Source organism: Miscanthus floridulus, chromosome 9 (genome assembly GCF_019320115.1).
Source record: "Miscanthus floridulus cultivar M001 chromosome 9, ASM1932011v1, whole genome shotgun sequence".
NCBI lineage: Eukaryota > Viridiplantae > Streptophyta > Magnoliopsida > Poales > Poaceae > Miscanthus > Miscanthus floridulus.
This window is the reverse complement of record NC_089588.1, coordinates 110,825,494-110,839,845: the sequence shown is the minus strand read 5'-3', so window position 1 is coordinate 110,839,845 and position 14,352 is coordinate 110,825,494. Positions and strand designations below refer to the sequence as shown.

The following is a 14,352-nucleotide window of genomic DNA, read 5'->3' as shown; positions in this document are numbered from 1 at the left end:
GGCGAGACCAACAGGCTTGCTGAGTCGATCGGATGACTCAGGACAACACCGAGAGATAGGTAAGGAGCAGAGGGACACCCCATGTGGGCCATGACAACTTCATCATGAACGACGAGCGTGGATCCTGGTCGGACATTTCCGATTGGAGCTCCTCAAACCCCATCATTCAAGTCATCAAGGTAAAATTACCAACCCCCACTATTTCTTTATATAATCATTCATTTATCTATACACGCATTCATTCATTCCATACATCCAAGGCATCGCATGTGCAGTTAAATGCATCACAACGCTCTGTATTGCGTCACGAAGTGGTAGTTGCCTCATTCAACATGAGTAACGACCGACCGGGGTTCGAAGGCCGGCCCACGAAGGGCTCGAGGCCGCCTCGCGTCAAACATAGCTAGGGGAGAAAACGCAGATGAGCCCCGAGCAGCCCACGCCCAGTCTACCCCGAAGCAGACAGGGTCATCTCAACCTTCTCGCTCGATCCTAACCTCGGCCAAACCCACAGAATCTCCATCGAGGGGAGGCCAGCGGGCCACCCTGGTCAGTCTCCGGAACGACCCAGGCATCTATCGGGTTGCAGGTTAAGGAGCAGCGGAGTGCCACATGAGGGCTATTCCGACCCCGTCATGAACGATAGACCCGACTTCACTCGAACATGCCCATTAGCAAGCTCACCGAGTGCGTCACTCGAGCCATCAAGGCAAGCGATGTTAGCTCAGCTCCTCCGGTTGTGAGAAATAGCAGACGGGGTAACGCACAAAACTCAACTGAACCCTACCAAGCCCAATGGGGCTTAGGGGCTCAAGATACCCAAACACCTAGGCTATGCCTAGGTCTATGACTCTGACTTGCCTGATCCTCCGGTGCGCCCGATGCCTGGATCCACGACTCCGACTCCCCCAATCTCCCGACGCGCCCGACGCCAGGATCCACGAGCTTCTCTCGCCTGATCCCTAAACTACCTCGGCTGCGCACGATGGGTTTGTGAGTCCACCTCGCCCGATCCCTCGGTAGCCCCCGATACTAGGATCCACAAGCTCCTCTCGCCCGATCCCTAAACTGCCTCGGCTACGCACGACGTGTTCGCGAGTCCGCCTCGCCCGATCCCTCGGCAGCCCCCAATGCTAGGATCCGCGAGCTCCTCTCGCCCAATCCCTAAACTGCCTCGGCTACGCACGACAGGTTCATGAGTCCACCTCGCCCGATCCCTCGGCGCGAGCTCCTCTCGCCCGATCCCTAAACTGCCTCGGCTGCACATGATGGGTCTGCGAGTCCGCCTCGCCTGATCCCTCGGCAGCGCCCGATGCTAGGATCCGCGAGCTCCTCTCACCCGATCCCTAAACTGACTCGGCTGCACACGACGGGTCTGCGAGTCCGCCTTGCCCGATCCCACGGTAGCGCCCGACCCTAGGATCCATGAGCTCCTCTCACCCGATCCCTAAACTGGCTCGGCTGCGCACGACGAGTTCGCGAGTCTGCCTCGCCCGATCCCTCGGCAGCGCCCGACGCCAGGATCCACGAGCTCCTCTCACTCGATCCCTAAACTACCATGGTTGCACACGACGGGTCCGTGAGTCCGCCTCGCCTGATCCCTCGGCAGTGCTCGACGCCAGGATCCGTGAGCTCCTCTCGCCCGATCCCTAAACTGCCTCGACTACGCACGACGGGTCTGCGAGTCCACCTCTCTCGATCCCTCGGCAGCGCCTGACGCCAGGATCCGTGAGCTCCTCTCGCTCGATCCCGATCCCTACGACCAACGCCTTAGTTCAAACAACTCTGACTTGACCAAACTGCACACGCACATGCCCACTGGCAAAACCCCCCAGGCGATTCTGCCCGAATCACCTGGGGGCTCGGGGGCTACACCCGCGGGTGCGCTCGTGCGCACCCGCTGACAAAATAAAAGTTCCCCCGCTGGCAACACAAAAAAGCCCAGACAATTCTATCCGAATCGCTTGGGGGCTCGGGGGCTACGCCCGCGGGTGCGCTCGCGCGCACCCGCCATCAAGACAAAAAATCCCTCAGACGATTCTACCCGAATCTCCCAGAGGCTCGGGGGCTCCTGTCAGGTTCATAAACCCGGGATCCCTCATGGACCGGCTTCACCAGCAAAAGCTCAGCCCAGCAGACGACATTGCGAACAACGCACAACTCCTGGGCCGGCCCAAATACCTAAACACATGTCAGAAGGGTGATCCAATCTCTGACCCGAAGGCCTAGTCGAGGAGGAACGGCGCCCGCTTCCGACTCTGGCCCATCTCTCCGACCAAAAGGCCTGGCCAAACACCACTTTCGACTCCGACCCGCGTCTCCGACAAGGGATGCGCCAAACCCCTGCTTAATGTTCTTCTTCGACTAGCGCGATCAAAGCTGACTAGGACCAACCGACCGGGGACGCCCGCTCGGTGAGGACCAGGAAGCAGACGAAGAGAGTAAGGCAGGGCACGCAAAGTCAAACCGCAATACCGAGGACCGTACATGTACATGTGTAGGACAGTACCAATAGGGATGTCAGAAGGGTACCCTGCACCCTTCCTAGCATGTCAGAACCCAAGCAGTGTCGTGGGCGCTGATATTTGCCCTATGGTGTTGTGGGCGGCATCAACTTCTATACCAGACAAACACGGTAAGGCTCCCCACATGTCTCTGGGCATCAACAGTGTTGTGGGCGCCGACATTTACCCCACCAGGCGAGCACGGTAAAACCCTTGCATACCTCTGGGCATCAACAGTATGGCAGGCACCGACGTCTGCCATATCAGAAGAAGACGACGCAACCTCCCACATGCATCTAATGCAAACAGTGTTATGTGCGCCTACAATCATCTTGTACCCGACGGCATGGGCAATAAGACTTAGCATACGTACACACACTCTCTCTCTCTTGTAAGGCCGCTCCCTTCATCTATAAAAGGGGATGCGCTCTCTCCCAACAGAAAAAGATCAGTTCACTTTCATCGATTCATCCCATGCTAGCTTTTGACACTCAAAAGCTACACAGAGCTCACGCTCGAACACTTAGCACATAGCGGAGCTCTTGTCACTTTTGGCCTCTCAGATCAGAGTCCGACCAGACCTCTTGTACCCCCTATCTTTCTCCTTCTCGTTTGTAACCCCACTGCAAACTTCGAGCACCTAGGCTCAGGAATAAAGTCACCGACCGACTTAAACTGGACGTAGGGCACGTTGCCTGGACCAGTATAAACCCTGTGTCATTGAGTGCTTGGCCACGTTCAATCACAACGTACGGCAAAACTATAAATATTTACGTGTTGATCACTTTCTGCACCGACACTATTGTTAGACAAGGACAAAAATTTGATATGTTATGATACAAAGACAAATAACAAATCGCAAAAGTGACAATTTACCGGTATTAATTGGTAGTACAAGCAGTGTTTTTAATGTGGTAAAGTGAGGCGTGGCGACGGACTACCGCCTTACGCTTAGGCGACTAAAGCGTGAGGCGAGGCGACGCCTTAAGAATTTAAGCAAAACGTAAAGTATCAGCTTAGAGTAGTAGTTGATGAAGAAAAAAGAAAAGGAAAAAAATGAAAAAAGGAATAACAAATGGACGGGCCCAGCCCACCAGGCAGCCCATGCCCCTCCCCTCCTGGGTCCTGTCCTGGCATGGTGGTGGCTCCCCTCTCTCTCGTTCCCAAATCTCCCGATTCGCGCAAACACCATCGCTCTCCTCTCTCTCGTTCCCCCCTCTGCTTCGCTCACCCCTCTCTAGATGCACTGCTCTGCTTCGCTCGCCCCCTCCAGATGCGCTGCTCTGCTTCCCCTCCCTCGTTGCTCAGCGTTAGCTCTAAAGTCGCCACCGTCCCCCTCCAGATCGAGTAGGAGATGGCAGAATCGAGTGGGAGATGGCAGAATCGAGCAGGTCAGCAATAGAATGAACGAGAAGACAGCGGAATCGAGCGGGGCAGCATCAAAATCGACGAGGAGACAGCGGAATCGAGGGAGCATCAGCATGCGCATAAGGCGATAAGGTGCCGCCTTACCCCTGAGGAGAGCCAGGAGCGCCCCAATGCTTAAGCGTCGCTTAGGCGACGCCTAAGGGACGCCTTAAAAACACTGAGTATAAGAGTGTTGCCTGTAATCATCTTAAAATTCAGACACCTAAAATGGCCCCGTTCGCTGGTCTGAAATTTGGCTGAAACTGGCTGAAAAACACTGTTCCGGCTGAATTGTTGTGAGAGAAAAACACTGTTCCGGCTGAAAAAAGAAGCCGAATAAGCCATTTTTAAGACAAGCGAACGGGGCCAATATAGGAGAAGTGAAAAACTATTTCTACAATTTTTATAAACTCTAGTTTACATTCAGGTAAATTGAATTTAGACGGTAGTTTTTTAGCAACATTTAGACAGTAGTTAAGGAGGTCAAACAAAGCGCCTTGTTAATCAGGGATTCAGGGGCCTCGGAGAAATCTTGCTCGACTCCCATTCCTCCTCTTTTGCCCACTAGCCGTCGCCGTTCGACGCCGACGGAGACGAGGGTGTCGGCAGCTCGTCTCCCGCTATCTCCAGAGCTTCCGGTTGGATTGGAGCCTCTCCTCCGGCGGCTGGCTGGAGGCTATGGTGCGGGCGCTCGGTAAGCCCCTTCCTCGGACCACCCATCTCTGCACCATCGCTCCCCGTTACCCGTCCGTAATCGATTGCTGTGAAGGAATAGGAATCTGCGTAGGATTGTTGATCTCTAATACGGAAGTGCATGGGGCCATGATCGTATCTCCAGATCTTGCGTTGCCTCGCGATTTAGCTGCACATCCCGTCTCTTAATCGGATCGGATTTCGTACGTTCTTGTGTATAAAAATTGGAAATGGGGATTCCGCTGTACTGTACCCCAACCAAACTTTTTTTAAAAAAATAATATTTTTGAGTCTTTTTCGCATTTCTTATTGTTCATAAAATTTCTGTGTGAATTAGAGCCGGATTCTGAGGTGTAATCGAACCGGACTCTGAGCTGTTCTAAGTTGTAGTCGAACAGGTTTCAGAGGTGTCCTTTGGTAATAATTGGAATTAGAGATTTTTTTGCCGTTTGGTCATCTTATAAATATAGTAGCTTGCAGGACACGTACTCCATGGAGCTTGCAGAGGGATCAAGGAAAAGGACCCGTGCAAGCTGAGGCGGCGGCGGCGGAAGCTCGGCCGGTGGCCCAGACCGGCTGAGCGCTCTACCGGACTGCCTCCTCCACATCATGATGTCCTCCCTCAAGGCAGTTGTGCGTGCTGACTGTTGGGGTTAGTCCCACATCGGATATCGATGGTTAGGAAGCACAACATATAGCCCCGTTCGTTGGGCTGAATTTGGGTGAAAAATACTGTTCCGACTGAATTGTTGTGAGAGAAAAACATTGTTTCGGTTGAAAAAAGAAGCCGAATAAGCCGGCTTTTGTGATCGGTCGAACAGGCCCGTAGAGGATAGTCCAACCACCTATTAAGCTAGTCTTTTGAGTTGAGTAAGGCACATATGCCTCATATGTTGTTAGCTCCGATGGATCTATCTAGGACCTGTGGGAGTCCACATGCTGGAGGCACCTCTGGTGCTCCGTGTCGTGCCTCGACGTCAACATCAGTCTTTTGAGTTGAGTAAAGCTCATGGGCCTCATATGTTGTTAGTTCCGGGATGGCTACAAGTCAGCTCCAAGATCGAGAACTCGTTGGTCACCACCGGTTCCAACACTGTCCACACAAGCCAGCTTCAAGATCGAGTTGTCCACACGCTCAACGTCGACATCAGTCTTTTAGGTTGAGTAAAGCCCATGGGCCTCATATGTTGTTAGCTCCTGTGGACCTATGACCTGTAAGAGCGTAGGATCGTAACGAGCCGGGGTTGCTACAAGCTAGCTCCAAGATCGAGAATTCGGTTGTCACCACCGAACACTGTCCACACGCTGGAGGCACCTCTGGCACTCCGTGCCATTCCTCGACGTCGACATTAGTCTTTTAGGTGGAGTAAAGCCCATGGGCCTCATATGTCGTTAGCTCCGATGGATCTATGATCTGTGAGAGCGCAGGCTCTTAACAAGCTGGGCCGGCAACAAATCAGCTCCAAGATAAAAAAAACTCGATGGTCACCACCGGTTACCGTATCCACACGCTGGACTGCTGGAGCTACCTCTGCCGCTCCGTGCCGTGCCTCAACGTCGACATCGTTGAGTTCAGGACCAAGGCGGCGGCGCATGCCTCCAGCAGTGGCGGCAGCGACAGCAGCTATTACTCTGATGATGATGACAGCACCGACTCCGGCTCGGACAACAACCAGGACAAGGGCAAAAGGGTGGGATGAATTCGAGGATTTCGCCGTCAACCTCATGCTCCGTTGTAACATCGCGCTGCTGGATTCCTTCAGGCTAGACATTGATAGGGGCAGGAAACCTCAGTCCTATAATTGGTCTGGCAGTGCAACACAAGGCTGGGAATACAGCGGCCGACAAGCAACGGCGTGGCTCCGTCGCGCGATGAAATTCCTGGAATTCCAGAACCTGAGGAACTTGCTGCTGGGCGACTGTGATCTCAGTGATGACTTCCACGTATTGCGGTTCTTTCATCGAGGTTCACCTAATCAAGAGAAGGTCACTTTGTGGCACTGCAAGGTACACTAGCTTGGTTTCTAGCTCCTTATGTAACCAACCAATGCAACATAGTTCATCATTCATCTCACATCTTTCGTGTTCCTTGCCTACATACAGTTCCCAGGTGATTCTGAGGACAAGGAAGGAACGCGCAAACTGGACAAGACCTCATCTTCTGGTTGCTGCTGTGGCCTCGACTTCCTACGTGATGAGAACGTCGAGCTTGAAATCATACATAAAGATGACGATGCCTGTCGATCTGTTGACGAGCTTGTGCGTGACTTACCAAATCTCAAAGGTACAACTGATGTTGTTCCTGACGCTGCTGCTGCTACTGAAGATTCGATGCCTCATTCAACTGGAGTTGGGCCTCGTCGGGGAACTCGGCGCAGGAGGACCAGCGTGCGCATCTCGGGACCAGAATGGGAATGAGCCATGTAAAGTGGCTTGTTTATGCTGTGCAGCAAGAGAGATATAGACGAGGGTCTGAGGGAGAGGAGAAGAAATTATGAACTAATCAGACCACTGAATTCTAATTGAATCTGCCAGTATTCCTCGTCTGGCTGAACCCATCTCTGTTCTTCTACCTTCCGCTACTCTTAGTCTCACTCTAATTCTGGTACCAAACACTCAAGGATTACATGAGACTCACCAAATTTGATTAGTGTTATTGTTAGTCTAGACTTTTTGGTATCTCACTCATGGTTCGTCGTTCATGTCAATTTTAAATGCATTTTATAAGTAGCGAGCATATACTTTTGACTCATTTCTAAATGATGTAAGCCTTTGCTTTGTTAATCTTGCCACTGCAATTTGCTCTGCTTTCTTCCTTAAGGATACGATTGCTTCAATATCTCTTTTAAAGCCCTACTATATGAACTGGGTCCACTTGCATTTGCATGTTTTCTTTCATTTTTTTCCCTTGTTGGAAGTGTTTCTAATTTATTAAAAAAAACACTGAAAGCTTCTAAATGGACATGGAAATTGCGTGCTTCCTTCGTTTTTTTCCTTGGATCCTTTTTGGGACTTAACAAAGGTACATATATATACTTTCAAAGACTAAACACCAGCTCCGATCGTTTAATTATCTGTGGTTCATTCTTGTTTCGTTCTCTGCGTCGGTTATCTGGAAGGAAATACCAACGCACGTGAAGCATACGATGACCTGGTTGAGCACGCATCGGCTTCATAGAAAGAAAGAAAAAAAAAAGCATGCACAAAATTGCACATTGTCACGGTCACGGCGTATATACACTTTTACATGCCAATCTAAACACGTGTACATTTTTACATTGTTAACGTGCACTGCACACGAAAATTGAGTGTAGCTTAGTTGGTTAGGACCTGTCCATCCGGTTTTAAGTTTTTGATTTGGCATAAAAATGCTCTGTTTGTGTACATGTGTATTTTACTGGTGCCCAGTTCGTCAATTCCCATTCCTCCTCCTTTCCCCACTTGCCGTCGATGCAGATGGAGAAGAAGGTTTCCACGCCGTGCTTCGGGTTGGATTGGAACCTCTCCTCCCTTGGCAGGCTGTAGGCTATGGCTATGGAGCGGGCGCTCGATCGGTAAGCCCCTTCCCTGGACCACCCATCTCTACACCATCTTTTCCCGTATGACCCATCCGTAATCGATTCTTGTGAGGTGGCGTTTGGTTAACAGGAAACGGAGATTAGGATAGGAAAATGAGGGGTGGGAGCGTGTCGCAAGGCCACCTCCACCTGGGCTGGCTCCTTGCCTTCCACGCTTTTGCCCTCGCTGTCGCCATCGTGCTCCTCACACGCCTCCTCGTCGCGCATGGATGGGGACGGAGGGGATAGAGGGGCAGCGCAGATCGAAGGGTATGGCAGGCGACGCCAGGCGCGGCATCGCGGCCGGCTCCCTGGCGACCAAGCGGCATGGGGAGAGGAGGAGCCGCGCCGCGTGGGGGAGAGGATCGCGTGCGATAGAAGAGGTGACATGAAGCTAGGCGGGAGTTGAGGCATTGCGCGCATGTTGGACTGAGGTTCCTTACGCGTGGTTGGTGGTAGGGGCCGAGGAGGATGATACAGATGATCTGTTAGACTTGAGTAAGGAGAGAGAGTACTAAGAAGACATTTGGACAATTCATTTCAATGTTGTTGTTTTTCTAGATACATTTTTGGAGTAAGTGGATGGAGCACCATCTCAGCGGGGGAGGTTTTATGTGTAGATTTAACAATGTAACAATGGTGCTTTGTTACTAGGGTAGATTTGGATCCACAAGGAAAAATAGCTTAGGTGATGGAGTTTTGGTCCATCGTAGTGATAAAAAAGGGGGCCATGCTTCATTTTAAACATTTGGATCGACAAGAAAAAAACAGCTTACTTGAACAGGCAGTTATAGCATTTCGAGAGAAATTTTAATAATTCTAAAAATGATGAATATGACACCTGTTGGGAATTTAACTTCATCACAAAACTCAACCCCAAACTTTGGAGCTAAAATTCTTAAGATCCCATAACAAAATCTGTTTGCAGAAAAAAGGAAAGCAAAGATGGAAAGTTTAACTTCGCGAGAAAAAGGGAAGCGAAGACAACATTTCAACTTCACATGAAAAAATTTGACTTCGCCAAGAAAAAGGAGAAACCAAGATAAAGAAGTCAAGACCAAAGCAAAGATAGAAGTTTGACTTCGCGGGCAAAAGTTTGGCTTCGCTGATTGATGAAAACAAAAGCAGAGTAGAAATCGACTAAGACAAAAAGGCAGAATTCCCCAGAAGAATGATGGTCAAATAGAAGAATGAAGACTAACATAGTGTAAAATGACCACTTCGCCCTTATAGTTGAAAAGGGTTGTAAATATTTGAGTTAGGGGTAAAATAGTCATTTTATGTAAGATACGAAGATTGGGGCCCTATAAATACCCCCTCTGACATGTACAGTACGATCATGAAATGTATACAACTTTGTCTTATGTTCAAACTTTTGATGCTTGAGTAATTTTTTACCCAACATCTGGCGCCCACCGTTTGTGTGTGCTCGAAAACTCTCATGACCAAGCGAAGCTAATGGGCAGACCTAACATGAAAGTTACCACTGGGGTAACCAAAGATGGCCAACCAATAGTCGAAGGCTAAAGTCTCGAAAAAGATACACCTCTAGACCCAAGTCCTTCAAAAGCAAGTGAAGCTGAAGAACAAAGACTCAAAGAATTAGAAGAACAAGTGCTGAGAAAACAAAAAGAACTTGAAGAATGTCGCGCAAGAGCAAGAGAAAAGTCTCTCAAACAAAGAATAGAAGAAGCCAAAGCCTCCCTAAAAGAACTAAATGAAGAACTCCAAAATGCAAGCCATGAAGTTATACATTTAGATGAACCAGACTCAGCAACAAAAGCTTCTTGTCATGGCAGTTAAAGGACCAGCACAACAATGATCCTCTTCACTGAAAGCAAAATCCATACATTCATGGGATCAACTTAAAGCAAACTTGCTTGTTGACTTTCAAGGATTTCAACCAGCTGGTCTCACAGACATAGATCTCTTCAATTGGAAGCAGCAAATCAAAGAGCCCCTGAGCCAGTACTTCAAAAGATTCATTCAAATCAAGGTACAAATTCCAAATATCCCAGACGAAGTAGGCCAATGTGCTTCTCATCTTGCTCGAGAAAAACCAAGCATAGTTGTTGAGCTTTACGAAGTCATTCAAAAATATTGCAATTTAGATGATGATTACAAAAAAAGAATTGAAGAAGAAAACAACTTCAGAGCTCAAATCAAGCAAAGCAATAAAAACTTCCATCCTCCAAAACCAAACAACTATGAGCGAAGACCATTTACACCACACAATCAAGTCAATCAGATTGAGAATGATAACAATTCAACAGCTGAAAGCGATTATGCTCACCAAAACCAATATAACTAGCGAAGTCAATTCAATGAAAGAACATTTGAAAGAGGAGGCCTAAGCGCAAGAGGAAGAGGAGGAAGAGGAAGAGGCAGAGCACCTTTAAAACCTGAAGATATGTACTACATTATTCATGGCTAAGGGGCTGAACATACATCTAAAATGTGTCCCAAAGTTAAGAAAAGCATCGAAGAAGCCCAAAAAGAAAATAGGGCATCAAGCCAATCAAAAGTTATCTACCATGTGATGCAAGAACAGCAAAGTTCTCATCAAACTTATTATCCAATGCATTATGGGCATGCCCAAGCATTACTTCCAGGGCCACCCCCTGCATACAGTTATGAACCACTAGCAATGTATCATCCCATGCAAAATCAATGGAGACAAAATCAATCTCAGCAATATAATGTTCAATCAGCAGAACCCAAAGCTTCAGTTGCAAACAACAACCCACAAAATAGCCAGGCCAAGCAAGAGAACAACTCTCCATCAGTCTCAGCGGTGAACAATAATGCAATCATCCTAAGTAGAGGAAGAATATTGACAATCATGAGTGGAAATAGCATGGACCATGAAAATAACAGTCAAAGAAGAAACTACTTCCGAAGAGTAAATTCAATTTCAATGGAAGGCCCATACAAGAAGACAAGATGGTCTCATTTACCAATCACATTTTCAGAAGAAGCCCTTCAACTCAAAGATTACCCACATATGGATGCTATGGTAATCGAAGAAACCTTGATGGATGGGCAGTCTCAAAAATATTTGTTGATGGAGGCAGCTCCGCTGACATTATATTCACATCAACAATTGACGCCATGAAAATTGATCGCAAAATGTTAGGAAGAGCAGAACATCCACTTTATGGCTTCGGTAGAAAAAAGATCCACTCAATTGGAAGAATAATTTTGCCAATTTCTTTTGGAGCAGTAAGCAACGCAAGAACAGAGCAAATAGCATTTGATGTGGTTGACATATACTATCCATACAACGCACTCTTCAGAAGAGGAACTTTAAATGCATTTGAGGCAGTCATAAGTTACTCATACTTATGTATGAAGATGCCAGCAATAAATGGAGCAATAACAGTACACAGAGACCAAACTTTAAATGCATTCGAGGCAGTCATAAGTTACTCATACTTATGTATGAAGATGCCAGCAATAAATGGAGTAATAACAGTACACAGAGACCAAACTGAGGCAATAAACATTGAAAAAGAATGCACTCTAGGACAAAAGAATGTTCACACAATTGTTGAAGAAGAAAAGGAAGAAACAGAAAATGCGAAACCTCAAATCAAAGCTCAAGCTTGTGAAGAAACAAAAAAATACCTCTTGATCCATTAGTCCTAGACAAACAAGTCATCATTGGTACTGGACTTTCTCAAGAAGAAGAGGACAAACTTGTGTAATTTCTTCGAAGCAACAAAGATATATTCACTTGGTCATCCAATGATCTAGGAGGAGTCAACAGAGATATAATTGAACACAAACTAGACATCGATCCAAAAGTCAGACGAAGAAAGCAAAAGTTGAGAAAATTAGCCAAAGACAGAGTTCAGGCTGCCAAAGCTAAAGTTCAAAGATTGCTCGATGCAAAAGTTATAAGAGAAGTTCAATTCACAACTTGGCTAGCAAACATTGTCATGGTCAAAAAGAAGAATGGAAAATAGCGAATGTACATTGATTTCGCAGATCTCGAAAAAGCATGCCCAAAAGATAATTTTCCACTACCAAGAATTGACACGTTAGTCGATCAAGCAGCCGGAAGTGAAATGCTAAGTTTCTTGGATTGTTTTTCTAGCTATCATCAAATTTGGATGAGAAAAGAAGATGAAGAATTCACAAGTTTTATCACCCCACTCGGGACCTACTATTTTGTAAGAATGGCAGAGGGGCTTCGCAATGCTAGCACAACATTTGTTAGAATGACTTCAACAGTGCTACACAAGCAAATTGGCAAAAAAATCTACTCACCTATGTTGATGACATAGTTGTCAAAAGCAAGAAAAGAGGAAACCACATCGAAAATCTCCAAAAAACATTTACAAACCCGAGGAAAGCAAATTTAAAGTTGAATCCTAAAAAGTGCACCTTCGAAGTCCAAAAGGGCAAAACTCTAGGTTGCATTGTATTAGCAAAAGGAATAAATCCAAACCCAGATAAAGTCCAGGTAATCCTAAACATGGAAGTTCCTAAAAATATAAAGGATGTCCAAAAATTAACAGGAAGGCTTGCCGCCTTAAACAAGTTTATTTCAAAATCAGCAGAGCAAAGCCTGCCAATATTTCAAGCACTCAAAGGAACAAAAAGGGACTTCACATGGGGACCTTCACAATAGCATGCATTTAAAGAAATGAAAAGCTACTTGTCAACGCCAAACACACTAATCACACCAACCCCAGGGGTCGAATTACTTCTATATGTGTCAGTGCAGAAAGTGACCAACAAGTAAATATTTGTAGTTTTGCCATACATTGTGATCGGAGGTGGCCTAGCACTCAATGACACAGGGTTTATACTAGTTCTGGCAACGTGCCCTACGTTCCCAGGGGTCGAATTACTTCTATATGTGTCGGTGCAGAAAGTGACCAACAAGTAAATATTTGTAGTTTTGCCATACATTGTGATCGGAGGTGGCCTAGCACTCAATGACACAGGGTTTATACTAGTTCTGGCAACGTGCCCTACGTTCAGTTCGAGTCGGTTGGTGACTTTATTCCTAAGCCCAGGTGCTCAAAGTTTGCAGTGGGGTTACAAACGAGAAGGAGAAAGATGGGGGTACAAGAGGTCTGGTCGGAAGGGCCGAGAGCGACAGGAGCTCCGTTATGAGCTAAGTGTTCAAGCGTGTGCTTGAGGTTCGAACCTGGCAGTTCCATGGTCGTGTACTAGGGACCTTGATCGATCTAGTGAGAATGGAATGACTTTGATCATCCTGGATCAACTGAGTCTCTTGGGAGAGAACGCATCCCCTTTTATAGATGAAGGGGATGGCCTTACAAGTGAGAGGGAGAGAGTATGTATGCTTCTAAGTCTTGTTGCCCATGTCGGTGGATACAGGATGATGGTAGACGCCCACAACACTGTTGAATGTCAGATGCATGTGGGAGGTTTCATCGTCTATGTTCGGGTATGGCAGATGTCGGTACCTGCAAATACTATTGATGCCCAGAGGCATGTGAGGAGTTTCACCATGTTCGCTCGGTACGGTAAATCCCGGTGCCCACAACACTGTCGATGCCTAGGGGCATGTAGGGGGCCTTACCGTATGGGAGTTTAATTGGCGCCCACAATACTGTAGAGGAAAATGTCGATGCCTACAACACTGTTTGTGTCAGGGCGGTTGTAGAGTACTGTTCTGCAGGTGTATAGGGTACGGTCCCTAGTATCGTGGTTTGACTTGAGCGCCTTGCCTTGCTTTCTCCATTCGTTCCCTGGTCCTTTCCGAGCAGGCGTCCCCGATCAGTTGGTCCCAGTCGGCTCTGGTTGCGCCAGTAGGAGAAGAGTAGTGGGTAGGGTCTTTGCATACCCCGGTTGGAGATGTGGGGTTGGAGTCGGAGGTAGTGCTTTGCTAGGCCTTCTAGTTAGAGAGACCGTCTGGAGGCGGCTAGAGACCAAAGTGAGCACGCGGGTCGGAGAGGTGGGCCAGAGTTGACAAGCGGGCGTTGTTCCTCCTCGGCCAGACCTTCCGGTCGGTGACTGGACCGCCCTTCTGGCCTGTTGTTTAGACTCTTGGCCCGGCCCATGAGTTGTGCGTAGTCTGCTTGGGCTGAGCCTTTGCGGGGAAGCTGGTCCATGAGGGACCCTGGGTTTATGAACCCAACAGGAGCCCGTGAGCCCCTAGGCGATTCGGGCAGAATCATCTGGTGGATTTTTGCCTCGATGGCGGGTGCACA

At 48.0% G+C, this 14,352-nt stretch overlaps 1 protein-coding gene across 2 annotated transcripts; it reads left to right on the top strand.

Annotated features, from left to right (window-relative positions):
* The first annotated feature begins 4,422 nt into the window (after positions 1–4,422).
* LOC136482641 (uncharacterized) lies at positions 4,423–7,188 on the top strand. Of its 2 annotated transcripts, none has more exons than XM_066479852.1 (3): positions 4,423–4,605; positions 5,085–6,611; positions 6,708–7,188. In XM_066479852.1, the coding sequence occupies exons 2-3, from the start codon at positions 6,198–6,200 to the stop codon at positions 7,020–7,022; spliced, it is 729 nt and encodes a 242-aa protein (XP_066335949.1). In that variant the 5' UTR covers positions 4,423–4,605; positions 5,085–6,197; the 3' UTR covers positions 7,023–7,188. The 2 variants fall into 2 exon arrangements, with proteins under 2 accessions (XP_066335949.1, XP_066335950.1); XM_066479853.1 differs by having other exon boundaries at positions 5,078–6,611.
* Positions 7,189–14,352: the final 7,164 nt, after the last annotated feature.

Bases quoted from the DNA above. Each gene is read 5' to 3' on its own strand.
- LOC136482641 (XM_066479852.1), top strand. From the start codon at position 6,198: ATGCCTCCAGCAGTGGCGGCAGCGACAGCAGCTATTACTCTGATGATG. The intron at 6,612-6,707 runs GTACACTAGCTT...GCCTACATACAG, and splicing joins TCACTTTGTGGCACTGCAAG to TTCCCAGGTGATTCTGAGGA.